The sequence below is a fragment of the Mesoplodon bidens genome, assembly GCF_964165515.1.
Source record: "Mesoplodon bidens genome assembly, chromosome: 13".
In the NCBI taxonomy this organism is placed as follows: Eukaryota; Metazoa; Chordata; class Mammalia; order Artiodactyla; family Ziphiidae; genus Mesoplodon; species Mesoplodon bidens.
The window spans coordinates 63,238,999-63,258,028 of NC_138169.1; the positions used below are offsets into that span (position 1 = coordinate 63,238,999).

The 19,030-nt window shown below is 49.5% G+C and overlaps 1 protein-coding gene across 3 annotated transcripts in view; it reads right to left on the reverse strand.

The window, feature by feature from the left end:
• Positions 1 to 19,030, reverse strand: part of ST8SIA5 (ST8 alpha-N-acetyl-neuraminide alpha-2,8-sialyltransferase 5) — a gene marked incomplete at both ends in the record, with an annotated part of 66,667 nt that overhangs the window by 27,464 nt on the left and 20,173 nt on the right. The window contains one exon of one of the 3 annotated variants that reach the window (XM_081252478.1): positions 9,765 to 9,872. The exons of the other annotated variants lie outside the window; for them this stretch is intronic. Within the exon in view, the coding sequence (XP_081108604.1) occupies positions 9,765 to 9,872 (108 nt within the window). The remainder of the gene's footprint in view (positions 1 to 9,764; positions 9,873 to 19,030) is intronic. 3 annotated transcript variants of the gene reach the window in all.

Genomic DNA, 19,030 nt, shown 5'->3' on the forward strand with positions numbered 1-19,030 from the left:
CTGGGTAGGAACAGTGTGGGTATGGCACCTCTGTGTGAATTAGGAAAAAGCACCTTTTTCTCCACATGCCAGGCACATGGCTTGTCAAATGAGAGTGAGCTGGATTTCAACTCCACCTGGCTAGATACTTTTGTGCAGTGTCCACCTTGCACAACTGTATGTGGTAGCCTGATACTAGGTCCTTAACTTGGCCTCACTTAATCCTCCCAACAGCCCTAAAAGGCAGGCATTACTGCCCCGGTTTACACCACAGACTCAGGCTACAAGAGGTAAAGTAACTTGCCCAGGGTCATTCAGCCAGTGGATGGAGGCACTAAAAAAGGAACCTCACACTTTCAAGAGCCCAGAACCCATGTCCTTAGTCACCTCAGTGCAGCCCGTCTCCCTGACTGGCATAAGCCACGGTCATTTGAGAGCTTCTCAGTAAGCAGCCCCCTCCCCTTCCCAAGGCCAACAGCCCTTCAGTGAGCTCAGTGCTATTTTAGAGCAGAACAGCTGCCATCTTGAGATACCACACTAACCGTGAAGGCAAACACACAGAAATCAAAGTCTGAAAATTACAGCCTGACACACAAAGGACTGGAGTGTCTTCTCAGGTAGGTGCAGGGAGAGGCAAGAAAGGCTTGGCTGTTAACAATAGCAGGTCACAGCTGCCAGGACACACTGCCCCTCCTGGGTGGTGGAGGGACCTGACTCAGACCCCGGCGTGGACCAGGGCCCTCTCTGGACCAGTGTCTCTTCATTTGTCCACAGGAATCCCCAGAGCTATTTTGAGAAATCAGAACTGAAAGCTACATAGCCTGACGCTCTGAGCGCAACCCTTGATTGTATTGTGATTAATCTGCTTCCATTGTGAACCTCAGTGGAGTGTTATTCCTGGCACGGGTTAGGGGGAGGGTCAGGGGAAAAGCCTCATGCTGACACTCCTCCTCCCCAGCCAGCAGCTCTGTAGGGCCCCAGATCCAGTATCTAGCACATTCCCTGCAAGAGTACATACATGGCAGCCTTATTTTCTGGGCCAGACCAGGGAGCCCTAATAAGCTCCCCTTTGGGGCTTCCCTGGTGGTGCAGTGGTTGAGAGTCCGCCTGCCGATGCAGGGGACACGGGTTCGTGCCCCGGTCCGGGAGGATCCCACATGCCGTGGAGCGGCTGGGCCCGTGCGCCATGGCCGCTGAGCCTGCGCGTCCGGAGCCTGTGCTCCACAATGGGAGAGGCCACAACCGTGAGAGGCCCACGTACTGCAAAAAAAAAAAAAGCTCCCCTTTGTAACATTCGGCTCAGCAGCCTGGAGCCTTCATGGGTCTAAAGTAGCTCTTGTCAATCTTCTATGCACATACTGTCACACAGCTCTTGGTGGCTTTGACTATCATCCCCAGGTGCCCAAGCCAAGAGCTGCTCCCTAGTAGCCCCCGCCCACTTCATCTCCCCCCCAATCTCGCCACTCCTCCTTCCTTAGAAGTCCTCTTCTCTCTCCCAGGGACAGGGACGTGAGTCAGTCTTCTTTCCTCTCTGGCTGGAATACTCTTCCTCGCTGTGTGTTCTTAGTTACAACCTACTCATCCACCAGAGGTCAGCCCAGGTGTCAGCTTCCTTTGGCAGCCTTCCCTGCCCTCCCTCCCCTGTGCCCACGGCCCCTGGGCACACCTCCAGCCCAGTCCTTATTATACCAGATTACATGCAACTCCTCTGTTGCCTGTCTGTACCCCTCCAAGGACAGCTTTTCTCTTCTTTCACTCACCAAAGACTTACTGATCCACTACCATGTGCCAGGTACTGTTTGAGGCCAGGATACAGCGATGACCAAACCAGACAAAAGCCCCACCCTCGTGGACTTCCATGAGAAAAGACAAAATATTAATTCAGCATAGGGCCAAGAAGTGATGAGCTCTATAAAATTAAAGCAGGACAGGGGATGGGAGGGTGCCTGGAAGGGTTATGGAAGGCCAAAGAAGGCTGCAGGACAGCAGCAGCAGTGTGGCCAGGGCAGAGGGGATGGTGGGAAGTGAGAGGAATCGAGGTCAGAGAGGTGAGCAACACCAGGTCAAGTTGGACTCATGGGCCACCCAGCACAGCAGAGCATCCAAGCAGGGGAATATCATGATCTGATTTAAAAGTTCCCCTCCAGCTGCTGTAGGGAGAATGGCCTGTAAAGAGAGAGAAGAAACATGGAGACAGGAAATGATTGCAGCATGAGAAGATGGTGGGTTGCAGAGGAGGTGGGGAGGAGACAGACCAGGAAAGAGGTTAGGGGAAGAACCAGTAGGACATGCTGAAGGCAACTTTTAGAAAGAGAAAGTGAAAAATCAACAGGAAATCCCAGAATTTTAGCTTGGACAGCTAGTTGGATCACAGAGCCATTGAAGAAGGTGGGAATGATGGAGACAAATAGGTTTGGGTGTGAATCAAAGGTTCCTGGGCCATGTTAAGCTTGCTATGACTCTCAGACACCCAACAGGAGATCGGTTAGGCAGTCAGATACACACGTCTGCAGCCCAGTGAGGAGGTCAGGCTGGAGATACACATCCCAGAGTCAAGGGACAAAGAACTCAATAAGATCTCCAGGACAGAGAGCAAACATAAGAGAGAAGAAGGCAGAGGATGGGCCTGCGGTCAGCTCTGACATTCAGCTGGTGGCAGAGGAGAAGGAGCCAGCAAAGGAGACCGAAAAGTAAATCCTGTGGGATGGAGGAAAACCGGGAGAGCCCTATGACGTGGACGCACAGAGCAGAGAGCGTTTTTGGGATAAATGGGTCAGCTTCATCCAATGCTAACAGAGGTTAAGGAAGAGGGGCATGGAGAAGGCCCCACTGATCTAGCAACTAGGAGGTCATCAGTGACCTTGAGAAAAACAGATTTGGGGGAGCAGGGAGGCAAAAGCCCCACTGGTGTGGGTTGATACAAGGCCAGAAGTAGGAGAAGCTGGAGGTGGAGACTGTGGAGGTTCAATGTGAAGGAGTGAGTGTATGCAGTGAGCTGAATGTGTGTCCCCCCAAAATTCATATGCTGAATCCTAACCCCCAAGGTGATGGTATCAGGAGGTGGGGCCTTTGGGAGGTAATGAGGTCACGAGGGTGGAGCCCCCATGAATGGGATTAGTGCCCTTATAAAAGAGGCCCCAGAGAGCTCTCTAGCCCCTTCTACCATGTGAGGACAGAACAAGAAGATGACAGGCTGACACCTAGAAGAGGGGCCTCACCAGAACCTGACCATGCTGGCGCCCATGCAGGCTCAGACTTCCAGCCTCCAGAACTGTGAAAAATAAATCTCTGTTTATGAGCCTCCTGGCCTGTGGCATTTCATTATAGCAGCCTGCACTGACTAAGATAGTGAGCGTATGCAGAGCTCGCCATGGGTAAGGTGAAGAGAATGGGATTCCCTGATGTGTGAAGGAAAAGCTGGACGAAGAAGAACAGACTTAAGTGTTCTGTGAGGCTTCAAAAGGTAAACCTAGGAGCTCCAGCTGAGTGTGAGGGAGGGAAGGTTTTCAGTCCACCCAGGGAAGCCTGTGGTGGAAGACAGCCTCTTTGCGAGGCTCTGGGAGCCCCATTGCCCGCTGTCCCACAGACCTCATGGCCATCGAAGAAGGTGGGGGGGGGCTATGCATGGCTACACAGAGTTGACAACTGGACGACCCTGGTGTCTTACCTTCTGAGCATCCCCTAAACTGATTACCAGGTGGATGCTGGTCCTCTCGGCCAGACCTCAGATCTCTTGTCCTTTCCATTCTCCATTTCTTTCCATTCTCACTCCTTTCTGTGCTCCTGTCTGTGCTAAGTGACTGGTATAAAATTCTTGATGACGGTCCAGGAGGCAGGAAGCACGGGAGCTGTGAAGAAGGACAGGAGGGAGAACAGGCCACAGAAGCAAGGAACAGAGGGTTTGAGGAGCTGGCGGGGGTGAGGAAGGGGTGAGGCCATGATCATCTGATGTGGAAACCAGGCCCCGAGAGGGAGCACCTCCTGCCAGCTGTGAGCCCACCCAGGGGACTCCACCAGTGACTGAGCGAGGTGGGAGCTTCACAGAGAAGGAAACTGAGGCACAGAAAGGATCATGTAAGTGGTTATTTGCCCAGGACACTCAATTCAGACTAAACTAAGGGCCACAAAGCTCATGGAATGGCACCACCCAAGGAGTCTCAGGGCACCAACAACCCTGCCTTCACAGCCAACTTCTTCTGCCTGTCTGCCACCAGAGGCCCACATTGGGTGTGTGGGAGGAAAGGAGGAAGCAGTGCCATCTTGGATGGAGCCCAAGAGTTCCGGCTATTTATTTATTTATGTCCTTTTCTGCAGAAGTGAAAATTGACCAGAAAGGCTTATGCAAACCCAGCCTGCACCCACAATGCAGGCGTGCAGACCCCACCCCTCACAGCTGTCACCACACCTGTAAGTCCACCATGGAAAAGTCTTTCCCTTGGGCTAACCCTGCCACCAAGGGCTTCTCTTTGAAATCCAGGACACCCAGGAGCAGATGGAAGGAAGCATTTTTCAGGGATAACAATCAGGAAAACATGAAGCATAGAGGCTGGGGGTGGAGGGTGGGTGGACACAGAATATAAAAAGTGGGAAAGAGGAGAGGAAGAGATGAAAGACCCTAAAGATTGTCTTGCCTCTAGTGCTAATGACAATACTCGAAGAAGATATGCACATAATCACCTACTTAGATCAATATGACCATTTTAGTCCAGTCTAACAGCCAGGAGCTGAGGGCAGGAATAGGCGGTCTGAGAGGACTTGGCAAGGAGAAACGAGGGGACCCAATCCAACCCAACCTTGGATGTCTGTCCACAGCCCAGAAAGAAGAATCCCTCCATCGTGCATGGCCCACTAGTGCTAGGACTCAAGAGTCACACTGCATGGGGTGTGTTCCAGCTGCACCACCCACCACACCTGGAAGTGGGGACTCAGTTCCTCCTCTGTAAAATGGGGGCAATGACAGTACCCACCTCAAAGCTCTGAGTGTGAGGATTAACTGCAGTAATACATGTCAGGTGCCCAGCACCATGCCGGGCACACAGCCAGCCCCCAGTAGCACTCGGCCACAGGCATCACCCATCCACATCCAAGCCAAGTCTAGCCCCTCCATGGAAGCGCCTCTGACTTCTACACTAGGCTCCTGGAGCACTTGTATCACACAATGTATTCCTTAATTATACACTTTCTTGAAACAATTAGGGAGCAATTTAATATAGCATAATAAAGTGCTAAATTGAATTCAGTCTAGTTCCTTCCAGCTCTGAAATATGATGATTCCACACCTCATACTGCACGGTACATGCTAGGCACAACACAGACCTTGACCCAGAGAGAAAAGCTCTAGCCTTGACACTTACTTGGCCTGCTATTCTACAGAGCTAAGAGGCTTTTGTGTCACCAGTTTGGGGCCTGACCTTTACTCCTGTGGCTAGTGCTACCTTCCTCTGTAGAAAGTCCCCAGCACCCCAGTCAGAAGCCCAGCAGCACGGGGAAAATGCTGTCCCGGGAACAGACAGCTTGGGCGGGCGACAGTCTGGGCCAGCTCTGTCCTAGACCTCAGAGAGAAGTGTTCCTTGAGCTGTCTTTGCAAGCCATCTCCTGCCATCCATCTCGGACCAGGGGGCCAAGGCTGTGTGCACCCTGGGAGGAGGGGCTGAGGAGGCCAGCCAGCCAGGCCGCCTGTGGGCTGTGTCTGAGGCTATCGTGTCCGGAGGGCCCTGAAGTTGCATGCACAGGCAGTCCAGCCCAGTTCCCCAGGGTAGGAGGCTCCTCGAGGTTTGGAGAATGCCCGAGCAAACACAGAGTGGTTCACGTGCACTTGCTGGAGTTCTCTGCCTGAGCAATGATAGAAATAGCCCTCTGTGCAGACACATCTTAGAGTGAACATAGAGTGAAAAGGGCTATCAGGGAAGGCTTCAAGGAGGAGGCCTAGTGGGAGGTGGATCCTGGCAGGAGGACAAGGACTGGGATATGGAACAGGATCCATTTGGCAGAAGTTGAGTGAAGCCTTTTGAGCTGTGGCTACAAGCCAGGCTGTGAGTCAGCCCCTCGGGGACTCCTGCCTCAGCTGCCCTCAGCCCTTGTGACTGGGGGACCTTTCCTTGGGATGTCCTGAGGCAGCGGAGGCAACGCTGACTATCCACTTTGCGGGACAGACGGGTGCTGTGCCTCCCCTTGCCCTCCAGGTGGTCACTGGTCTTGCAGGCAGCTGGCCAGGCTGGAGAGGTCAAAGCAGTGAGCTGACAGGACAAGTGCCCTCCTTCTCCTTCCCCTCCCCTATCTACCCTTTCCAGAATCACCATGCGCCGTGGTGGGGGTGGTTTGGGGGGGTGTCGTTCTCAGTCAGTTATTGCAGAAGTACATCATCTGCCTTCATTGCCTTCTATTTTTCTACATACCCCTCCTCCACTATCAGTTTCCCCTTTCCCACCCTGCCACCCAGAACTCTCAGACTTCCTTACTATCTGCTCTTCTCAAGAGAAAAAATTCTCTGGTCATTCCAAACTGTGAATGAGTTTATGATTCCAAAGTGTTTCCCTTTCCCAGGGATTAATTTTCAAAGACAGTGCCAGAAGACAAGGTTTAATCCAAAGGAATAAATCTCTAAGGGAGAATTCCAGGACACTGACATTGAAGTTTGCATTCTTAACAATAGTCTTTACTATGTTCTTGCTTAATGCATTCTTTTATTCAATTAACATTTATTGAGCCGGTGCCATGCTGGGTGCTAAAAATTCAAAGATGGAGAAGCACAATCACTGTCTAGGTGGGGAGACAGAAACATAAACACATAATTTGAACATGATGAGAGCTGTCTTCAAAGACCTTCCTGCTTGCTCAAAGCACCCACTTAAATAGAAGCATTGGCTGATTAACAATTATTCTTATCTGTTCACTAAAGCAGTTCTCCTAGGGATGCTTATTGGACGCTTTTAGATCTAGACTTGAAATCAATAAAGCTATATGTCAATGTATATTTCCATTTGGATCTGGACTTCCCCCAGCTCATGCCCAAAGTGAAGACCTGGCCACAGCCTTTATGAGAACCATCTGGCCTGTATTTCCTTTGCGGTCCTGTTCGGAATGCTCCAGACCGATCATTTGGACCTGCTCCTTCTTGTGGCTCCTGGCTGAGTATTCAATTTATGAGTCATTGCTTTTTTTGCCCCTCTTTATCCTCTGTTATAAATGGTACCTCCTGACTTCCCTTCCAACGGTGTTAATAAAAAATGACATCAGGTGTGCCACACTTCAACATACTACGCAGCTACGGATAGCAAAATATGGCATACGCTGAATTATTCAGTTGGTGAACAATACCACAAAGCTCATCCTGTATATTCCAGGCATGGAGAGTTGTCCGCTGGGATGATGCACTTTCACTCTGCAGAGCCCTTTTCACAGTGTCATTAGGTCCTCCCCCAAGCCCTGCACATCTGCTGCCAGGAGCTGTCCTGCCCATTTTAAAGGCAGAAGCTGCTCCCACGCCAAAGAAAAGAGTCACCAACATACAGGTCAGTTCTACTTACATTAACCATTATTTTCTACACGTGTGAAATACATACTGTGTTTTCTCACATATGTGGGGAGTTTGGGGGTCAACTGGAAATTGGGATATGAGTTGGAAGTGTCCCAGAAGAACTTGGAATGTGTGGCCATCACATTTATTCAGTGGCTGAGGGAGCTCTTGGTCAAATGGCAGCTCTCTGGAAGGAAATCAACTCAATTGGTAACAATGTTGAATAAAGGGCACCTGACAGATGCCAAAGGTGTCTCTGGCCCTGAAGGACCCCAGGAGATGGGGAAGGGAAGGCTGGCCTGAGTTGCTGAGAGAGGGAGAGAGGATAAAGGGGAAGGGAGATGAGAGGGAGGAGGAGAGAAGCAGAACACAGGGGCTGAGAAAGAAAAGTGGACAAAGAAAGGGTGACAGGAAGAAAGGGAGAGGAGAGACTAGGTGGGGTGAGATAGGTAGAGAAATTAGAGACAAGAATGCAGGAAAAGGGCAGACAGAACAAAGCTGCTGGCAGGAGGAAAAGTTAGAATTCGTGCAGCCCCTGCACAGGACATCTGCCCAGAATGGTCTCCCAGGGGCCTGCTCTGTCTTGCTCAATTTGTTAGCACCTTCTAGCCAAAACCTCTTGGTGAGCCCTTCAAGGAGTCCTTCCCAGGGAGACACCTGAAGACTTATCTAGACCACCCCCCATCTGTGTGGGCGGGTCACACAGCAGAAGGACCAACATTGGAGGCTCAACATATGGAACAGACAACTCTGGACTTGTCACTCTCACTGGGTGACATCCCAGGGGCCAAGCGGCTGGCCAGGGCTCCCGCCACGCATATGTGGAAAGAACTGGGCTCCTAAAAGGCCAGAATAAGACCCTGATCTCAGGCCATGGCCCGAGGCTGCCCACCACAGCCCAAGGCCTGTCTGTGGACACCTTCCCAAACAGCTTCTGACACTGGAGCCACATCTTTTCTTCTCCAAAGCATTGAACAAAATCATATGTATTGAGGTCCCTGAAAAACATACTACTTCTCTGCAGGATCGATTTGATGTTTTGGTATCAAAATTAACAGCAATGAAAACTCAGGCCTCTTTCCCAGGGAAACTGATCCGAAAGCTAGCCCATACTTATAAATGCAAAAATTAAGAAAACAAACAACTTAGCCCCCGGAAACCCTTAGCTGGGAAGTTCCAGCCACACCCAGCTCCAAGCAGAGAGAGCATCCCATCTTATCAGAAAAATTCCCCACAATGCTCCCCCCTACCCCCCGCAATGAGTGTGCCCTACCTGAGAATATTCCATTTTCATTCATTCTACAAATAGTTCCTGAACTCCTACTCCTGAATATACAGAATGCCCTTAATTACTTACTTAAATCCAAACACTACAGCCGATCAGGAAGAAATAACCACGTGATGGTATGAATGTCAATTCTCAGCATCGTATCTTTTTTAAAAAAAATAAATTTATTTATTTATTTTTGGCTGTGTTGGGTCTTCGTTGCTGCACGCGGGCTTTCTCTAGTTGCGGCGAGCGGGGGCCACTCTTCGTTGTAGTGCGCGGGCTTCTCATTGTGGTGGCTTCTCTTGTTGCGGAGCACAGGCTCTAGGCACGTGAGCTTCAGTAGTTGCGGCACGCAGGCTCAGTAGTTGTGGCTCGCGGACTCTAGAGCGCAGGCTCAGTAGTTGGGGCGCACGGGCTCAGTTGCTCCGCGGCATGTGGGATCCTCCCGGACCAGGGCTCAAACCCGTGTCCCCTGCATTGGCAGGCAGATTCTTAACCACTGCGCCACCAGGGAAGCCCTCAGCACCGTATCTTGATGAAAACGTTCTTCCCCAGCCAAGGTCAGCCTCACAGATGGGCAGAGCAGGAATGGCCTGTGCAGTGGGATTTCAGAGGAACAGGGAGCCCATGACCCTCACCCACCCCGATTTCACCCCCCACAAACCTACACACACCTGTGGCTGGGTATCCGAAAGCCTTGCAGCAGGGGTGGAATGTTGCCCCCATCTCACATGGAGGCTGGAGACCCAGACTCCCTCTCCAGCCCCCATTCCAGCCCCCCAAAAAGAGAGGGGCCCAGGAGTCCCTGCTTTGTTCTGGCTGGGTCCTAGCCCTCACCCCTCCTGTCAAAGCAGATAAGGCAGGATCCCCAAGTGAGCTCTGGGCCACTGTGCTGAGACGGCTTCTTCCCTGAGGGCAGCCCTGGGGGGTAGGCCATGGGGCAGGGGATGCAGGGTCACCCTGGGATGAGCTTCCCTGGTCGTTCGCCGGGGTCTGTACCTGGAGCTGGAGTCACTGCCACTCTGCACTGCTGGGTCGTCCGTGACATTAAAGAGCCCCGTCCAATTGGCCAGCTGGTCACCACTCTGCCAACCAAACTGGAGACCTCTGGCAAGAGAACGAGGCAGTCGGTACTCATGCTCACGTGCTGGGTAAGCCCATCACCAGAGAGTCACATTCTGGCGTGTGCCACGTGACACCTCGCCTTGATCACGCCTAGTGGAGACGAGAGGGATGTCCACCCAGGAGGATGACGGTAATAAATCACAGCAATTTACGGTGTTCTCTGTTCTCTGCTCGTCTACATCCGTGCCCTTACTTCACCTTTACGGGCAGGGCAGGGTTACACGCAGGGAATCTGAGGCTTAGCGAGATCAAGGTCGCAGAGCTCCCCTACCCCATCTGGTGCGCCCTTCAGTTCCGCCTCCAGAGACTCACACCAGAAGAGCTCCAGCTCGCCAGCTCTTTGCCTTCCCCGGAGGCCCCACACACGGCAAAGCTTTTAATGAAATCTAGTTTTCCAACTCATAAGGACACACCTCCTGGTTTAAGATGACGGACTCAACACACATGGCTCTCCTCACTCCCTCCCCCAACCTGACTGAAAGGACAGCAAAGGCATTAACAAGGGCGTGAGCATGGACGGAGGGGAGTAGAAGGGGCCAGCGACAACATTTTGGAAGATGCAAAGCAGATGAGTAATTGCCTTAGGCCAGAGACAGTGGAGCCCTGACGCTTGTAAGAAGTAAATCTATTCTCTGTGCAGGATGCGGGAAGGCTCGCGGCCACTGAAGGTGGGGTTGCAGAATGGAGCCCCGGGCGGGAGAGTTGCTTCAGGTTTATAAGGAGCGTTAAACACTCCCCACCTCCACACACCCAAGTCCCCTGCCTTAAGCCCAAGCAATCCAGGCCTTCTGCCTGCCCACCCTGCAGACAGCACTCTTCACATACTAGGCTAAGAACAGTTGGGCTAACCTGGAAGTCAGCTTACTGAGCACGCCTGGTCCCAGCCACCCTGCCCCCAAAGGTCTGGGCATGGATGGGTTTCCCGGAGGGAACCTGACCAAGTCAAAAGAGAAGGCTACAGAGGAAAGGGCTGCTGACACCCCATCAATCTGGCACTGCTGACATTTGGGGCTGCACAGTCCTTGCTGTGGGACTGTCCTGTGATCCTCTGGTGAGCAGCACCCCTGGTCTCTACTCTCGGAGGCCAGCAGGTCCTCATCCTCCACCGTCCTGCTGTGATGACCAAAACTGTCTCCAGACATCGCCAAGTGTCCCCTGTTGAGACAGTCGACCCTGTTAAGAACCACTGCTCACAACACGGAGCTTCAGTGCACCTTCTAGAGACTGGCTTGCCCTTAAATGTGAATTTTAAAGTCCCGTTAAAGACCCTGGTACGTGGGTAAACTTTAACTTTTAAGTAGAGAATAAAGCAAACAAAAATAAAACAGTTAAACCCCTAAAAATAAAGCCCTCTCATAAAGTCTCTACACTAAGGGAAATGGGCCAGCGACAGTGGTTGGAGCTGGGCTCTGGTCCACCCGGATCAGCCACTAATGAGCTGAGTGACCTCAGTGAAGTCTCTACATCTCTCTAGGCCTCTATTCCCATCTTTCAAGTTGGGAGAACTGTCTCGATGTCTCCAAAGTTCTTGACCGAAAGTTTTACAGGGCTGAGCTGTGTCCTCAATGGCAACACCAGGTCACCTTCCGCCTGCGAGTCTGCCCCATTTCCAGCCACACGCTGGGCGGAGGACGCCCTTGGGGCCCCGTGAGCAGAAGGCTGCACACATGAGGTGCTCAATCGATGCTTTGCCAAGTGACTCCGATTCTCTTCTCACACTCTCCAGCCTCCTCGGCAGAGCGGAGCTGGCCTGGGAGAGGAATAGGCACAACTCACAGGACAGAGCCCGAAGCCACAGCAAAATGCCCGTCCAGTTCTTAGTGTTCAGGGAACAGCAGCGTTCCACTTGGTTCTGGCTCAAGTTCTTTATATATTTATCTATTGATAATATAAATATTATATATGTATAATATATAAATCTATCTTATATGCATTTATAAATTTATAAATTTATATATTGTAAACATCTGTAATATAACTACCTTCATTTATGTATCTGTTATGTTTCCTTTCAAAGAGATATTTCGAGGTAATATTGCAAGGTATTTCTTAGAGAGAATTTGGGTTTGGTTTATCAGGAAGGGAAACATCTATTGAGCACCTACAGTGAACCAGGCCCTTCACATACATTATCTCTATTCCAACAACGGGCCAATGTGGCAAGTCCCATTTCCTGCACTTATAGGTGATGACATGTGCAGCTCAGAGAGGTTTAGTAACTTGCCCAAGGCCACAAGGCTAACAGGTGGCCAACCTAGGGTTTAAACCCAGCACTTTCTGGCTCTCTGACTGTAAAAACCTTTATTCCTAAAAGCTTGTACCAGACTGTCTATAGGCCAAGAAAACAGTAGTATTTCCACCTGCGATTTTGAAAATTAGCTGGTTCACAAGCATATCCAAGCAATTCCCAGCCCAGCACTCAGCTAGGAAACTCACAGGCTCCTTAGAGAGAGTCCGGCCAGCGAGACTTGTGTCCACCGAGTGCACGAGGGGTGAGGGTGAGCCAGAAGCACTCCCACTTTCCCGCCCAAACTGGCCCCTGTGAGACCCGGGTGTCCCTTCACAAGACAGTCCTCCCAGGGTTGTGGAAGTGACAGACTACTAAGAAGACATCAATTATTACAATATTTAGCAGGAACTATGACACAGAAAGGTGTGCATAACAAATTCAGTGAAAAATGCAAGTTATAAAAGGGGATTTGCATTAATGATCCCATTTTTGTAGGGTTTTAAACCATAAAGCTGGTTATCTTTGAAAGGAGGATTCAGGTTTATTCCTTCTTTCAGTTTAGCAACATTTTCTAATTTATCTCCAAAAAACCTGATTGTGTACGTTTCAAAACCAATATATTTTACACAGTAATTTGAATTCTATTCCTGAGCTAAGTGGAAGAATTGTCCATTATTAGCCAACGAAACACCAGTGAGGAAAAGGTACGTGGAGATATGAAGGAGGATAACAAAGGAAAAAGAAGCTTTATTCACTCATTCATTCATTCAACAAAAATCTATTGAGCATCTACTCTGTGCCAGCAACGGTGCCGGAGCCTGGGTCCGGACCCCAAGGTGAGCAAACTCATGTTTTCTCAATGCTTACCCTACAGCTCCGGTGATTACACAAACACACATGAAAATATTAGCGAACAAGATAAAAAATATTAGCAATCAAAGTGCTACAAAGGGTGCTCTGTTTTTTATGTCTAATTTATTTTAAAAGAGAGGAAAAGATTTGAAATACATTTGTTAACACTGATAGTTCACAGTCATGACTACACGGTGTTGGTCACATCATTCTCCATCTTCTTCTTAATTTGTTCATGATAAAAATGTGTTAAAATAATTTTTTAAAACCAAAGTGCAGAACTGAAATCACTAACGGGACTTGGAGTCGGTGCAGGGAACTTCCTGGGCTGTGGCAGCCTCGAGAAATCTTTGTACCTTGCTGGTGAAACTAACATTAAACGTTGCCTTAAACCTGGGGAAATGCGACATGTAAAGAATTATTTAAACTGAGTTATTCAAGACTGGATTCAGATATTTTAAGGCCCTGAGCACTGAAAAGCTTAGGGTGCCACTTCACACCTTGTACTTACTTAAAAGTTCTGTGACTGTTAAAATTCAAATAGCTCTGGTCTAGATTTTCTGATTATGAAATCTGTGATAGGCTCACTGAGGCTCAGCTTTACTCTGTTGTCGCTGAGGACAGCCCAACTTAGCTAGGTCTCCTGCTGTGTAACCCACAGTCGTGTCTGTTAACCCCTGACTCTCATGGCAGTAATTCCTGCAGCCGTCAGAGGGTAGCAAAAACGGCCCAGGCTTCCCAGAGTCAACTACCAGGGGGAGTTTCAGGGCAAAAGACAAAATCATACATTGGAGAAGCAATTTAAAAACAGACAGGGCTTCCCTGGTGGCACAGTGGTTGAGAGTCCGCCTGCCAATGCAGGTCACACGGGTTCGTGCCCCGGTCCGGGAAGATCCCACATGCCGCGGAGCAGCTGGGCCCGTGAGCCATGGCTGCTGGGCCTGCGCGTCCGGAGCCTGTGCTCCGCAACGGGAGAGGCCACAGCAGTGAGAGGCCCGCGCACCGCAAACAAACAAAACAAAACAAAAAAAACAGACAGAAGTGCCCATGAGAGTGGCATTACCTCCATTGATAATATCCTCCAAAAATTATGAAGGGTTACTAAGATGTATGGCAGTGAGTTAAAAAATATATGTTCCAGGGAATTCCTGGCAGTCCAGTGGTTAGGACTTTGCGTTTTCACGGATGGGGCCCCGGGTTTGATCCCTGGTCAGGGAACTAAGATCCCACAAGCCGCATAGCACAGCCAAATTTATATATATATATATATATATATATATATATGTTCCAGGCACCGTGATAGGTTTTTCTTTTGTTGAATCCTCCCAACAGCTTGGAGGTAGGTATTATTATCCCCCCATTTCACAAATGAGGAAATTGAGGCTCATAAGATTAGATTCATAATCTGCCCAGAACCTGCAAGGAGCAGAGAAAGTATTCAAGTCCATGTCTGATCCCAAGGCCCTTGCTTCTTCCTCCCCTTTTGTCCCCATGCTTTTTACACACACACACACACACACACTTTTCTAATATCCAATATTCTACAAAAAGATTTTATTGAAGTATAGTTGATGTACACTGTTATTATATAAGTTTCAGGTGTACAACATAGTGATTCACCATTTTTAAAGGTTATATTCCATTTACAATTATTATAAAATATTGGCTGTATTCCCTGAGTTGTACAATATACCCTTGTAGCTTATTTTATACATAATAGTTTGTACCTCTTAATCCCCTACCCCGATCTTGCCTCTCCTCTCATCCCCTCCCCACTCGTAACCACTAGTTTGTCCTCTATATCTGTGAGTCTATTTTTGTTTTGTTATATTCACTAGTTTGTTTTATTTTTTAGCTTCCACATATAAGTGATATCATATAGTATCTGTCATTATCCAATATTTTAAACTATTTATTAATTTATATTATTATTATTATTATTTTAAGTATTAGAGCTGCTGCCTTTGCCATCAATCATTTAGTGATAATATTTTTACATAAAACAAACCATAGACTATAGTAAAATGAAGTAGGTTGCTTAAATATCCTCTGAGATCCTCCCCCATTTTGATGGGAGACCCAGCGTCACAGACTTCTAACCTGGGACTTCCGCACTGGAGGAGGCCAGTGGAGATGGCTTATGGGGGCGGGGGTGTGGTGCATCCATAGCGCTCCATTCACAGTGTATGGGTAACTGCACCACCTGCCTTTGCATACAGCAGGCCCTGGGGCCAAGTGTCAGGCAATGTCCCCTCAGATGTTGGAATCACCAGGGACGTTGAGCCAAAACAGGCTGAATCCGTGGGGTGCAGGGCACTGGGCACTGTGGACACTTGGGTTTCCTTGAGAAATCGCACCCCTGATGCCAGAGCCCAGGACTCCAGGCGCTGAGTGCGCAACCCAGTGGGGCACTGGGCCTGCAGCCCAGATCACGCAAAGGCTGGCCGGGTGCCTCCAGATGGAATGGCATCTGCATCCTGTCCTCACAAGCCACCTCCAAGGAAGGCCGTGCCTCCTCGGGCTCTGCAGGGGGAGACTGAAGCCACTGTCATTTCTACATTCCCCAGGTCAGTAGAGGATGGGAAGGCACCAACCTCCGAGCCTCATCTCCAGTCTTCATGCACTCCTATGCTTCCTCAGAGCTGGCTCCCTGAGAACCATGCCAGCAGCACCCCTCCTCCGTTCCAGAACCTTCCAAGAATCCCCATCGCCAAAGGACGAGTTCCAAACCCTCAACTCAGGGGCCCTTCCAGCAGCTGCCTGCAGCTTTGCCTGCAGCCTCGTGACCCACCATGGCATTTCAACTCTCACGCCTTTGCCCTTGGCATTCCCACTCACCCTCATCCCATCCCCCACTTACTTGAGTCCCACCCAAACTTCAAAGTCCAGCTGAAGTGTCTTCTCCTCCCTGAGCCCCCTGGCCCAGTCAGCATAAGCCTTTCGGCACCACACAGTCTGCCGTGAGTCACTGGTCCCCTTTGCCTACCTCTCTGTGTGTCGTCCCTACATGCTTATAGTCCTTTCTAGAGAAGAGACGTGTATATAAACCTGATGTAAAATTGTCTTACCCAAGATCCCTTAAGCAAGCAGAGTGGGGAAAAGGGGCTGACTCGGGTACCTTTAGGTTCTAGAACTCCAGGATCCTGAATCCCACCCTCTCCAGGGTCCCTCTTGAGGAAAAATTAGAGCAGGAGGTTTTCACATCCCAGGAAAGAGGAAGAAACAAGGTGGGGTGGGAGGACACAGCCCAGATGGCTCACTGGGTCCAGCCCTCCTGGGGCGGGTAGAGGGGTTGTAGACACAGAGGTGTTTCTAAACGCTCACCCTCCCAGGCAGGGAGAGGCTGGATTCGAAGGGCAACTGGCTAGGGGGCCTGAACTGGCCTGGGGTGGGGTGTGAGGGGACCAGAAAAGCAGAGCAGAGGAGGCAGGGCGAGGGCTCGGCCACGTGCCACGTGCAGGGCCAGTTCCCAGTTCTCAGACACTGGAATGGCCCAACTGCGGGCCAGCCTTTGGTGGGACTTCGGGCGGCAGCAGCAGTTTGATGAGGGAGACACTCCTGGATGAGAAGCCGCTGCCGCCCACTCCCACGTGCCCGCAGCTTCCTCATTCCTGCCTCCAAAGAGTCCCGGATAGAGACACCCCCGGAGCTCACCCCCTTTCGCTAACTATGTGACTCCTGGCATTTCACCTCTTGAAGCCTCAGTTTCCTCGCCTGTCAAAGGGGAGAAATAGTCCTCGACCTAAGGATATAAACAGTCCACAAAAGCAGACATATAAATTCTAACAAATGTGTAAGAGCTTAAATCTAATAACATACAACTTAAATGCATGTAACGCAGCGTTCTCTTCCAGAGAAGACAAGAAAGCTGCTGGAGGGCTAGGTGAGAAGGAGCCTTACTTTCCACATCCATACTCTTTAGTGCTTTTTGAATCTTACACATGCAAAATCAAGGTAAATTGGGGTGTGGGTTTAATCTCACTAGTAACCAAAGACTTGCAAATGAAAGTTATGCAATTCTTTTTTTTTAACCTATCGAGTTGACAAAATACATGTAATGTTAATACCTAGGGCTGCTCATTGGTGTCAATCACCTTTCAGGAAGAGAATCTGGGAATATGTATCAGAGGGTATAAGAATGTTTATACCTTCAGTCCCAATGAAAACCCTTCCAGGATCCTCAGGAAATGATCGAACTTTGATCTGATGAAATAAAATTGATATTTTAAGGCAGGACAAGAAAAATTAAACATAAAATTCTCTCTCTGTGTTTGTTTGGGCCTTCTCCCTCCCTAATGTGCAGGGCACAGCTGCATTAATGTGCAGAGCTCCTCAAAGATGGGAGTGCCTGCTCAACCATAAAGAACAATTTTTTTTCTTTCTGCTGAAGCTAGCAGCGTAACTTCTTTTTTTTTTTTTTTTTTGCGGTACACGGGCCTCTCACTGTTGTGGCCTCTCCCACTGCGGAGCACAGGCTCCGGACGCGCAGGATCAGCGTCCGTGGCTCATGGGCCCAGCTGCTCCACGGCACGTGGGATCTTCCCGGACTGGGGCACGAACCCGTGTCCCCTGCATCGGCAGGCGGACTCTCAACCACTGCGCCACCAGGGAAGCCCCATAACTTCTTTTTTTTTTTTTATTAGTTTCTGCTTTATAACAAAGTGAATCAGTCATACATATACATCTGTTCCCACCCATAACTTCTTAAAAGAACAGTGTTCTTTCCCACTTCTGTAGGTGGTCATGGTGACTTGCTGTCCGCTTTGCATGTGTTTACGTGGACTATGTATCCTTGGTGAACTTTATGTAAAATATCAGTATGTCATTCTGATGTACAATCCTTTGTCTCAAAAATGTACATGACTGTGCCTTCGACTTCGAACAGGTGGAACAGTTCTCAGAGCTTTCTGAGAATCTGCTTCCCTGGTTATCATCTTCAGTTTGGCTCGAATAAAATTCCCTGTTTTTCTTCTTAACTTGATACTTAATTGAATTTTCGTCAACAGATCAGAGGGCTTTGAATCAGACACACAGTTGTCTGGAATCTTTTATGAATCAGGAAACATCCTAAATACCCAACATTGGGGAAAGGTTAAGGAACTGTGGTGCTAAAGGACAGGTGGCCATGTGGCCCCCAAAACATCATATCTATGAAGTCATTTTAAACGGCGCAGGGAAATCATTAACTTTAAGTAAAAAATAAATAAATAAATAGAATATATGTGTAAGTTCACTATGATCTCATTTCTTTAAAAAAAAAAAAATGCCCAGAGGAGAGCCTAGGAGAAAACATTCCCTAAAGCTAATACGTCTCTGAATGTGGCACGAGGAGGGATATTTTCCCCGCTTATTTATACTTTTCTGTCCTTTCCATAAGCTCTAAAACAAACATGTATTATTTTTATAATCACATTAAAAAAGTAGAAACAATGCAAACTCAGAGCAATACAATAATAATGATAATAATAATAAGTAACCATCACCTCAGACAACTTCATAGACCTTTGGAGGCACTTAGTGGGTCCTTAGTAAATGATGCTTGGACTTTCTCAAGTAAGAAAAAGCAGGTGCAAAAGCCTTCTGGTAACTCTTTCATGTTGCCCAGACAGGAGGGGTGGTGATGAGGGCAGCTGGTATTCACACAGAAAGGAAAAACGGGGAAAACCAAGCAGGGGAAGTTTTTTTTGTTTGTTTTTTGTGGTACGCGGGCCTCTCACTGCTGTGGCCTCTCCCGTTGCAGAGCACAGGCTCCGGACGCGCAGGCTCAGCGGCCATGGCTCACGGGCCCAGCCGCTCTGCGGCATGTGGGATCTTCCCGGCCTGGGGCACGAACCCGCGTCCCCTGCATCGGCAGGCGGACTGTCAACCACTGCGCCACCAGGGAAGCCCGGGAAGTTTTTTCATGCTGAGATTTGAGAGGAGGAGCTGCTCCAGAGAGTTTTACGTCTTTCTCCTGAGTAAGTGCTGCCACCCAAGCCCCTCAGGGGCCAGTGACCTGCTGTGTGGGTCACCCAGACTGTGGCCCCTGCCCTCCCCCCGTGTCATCAGGAGAGCCCAG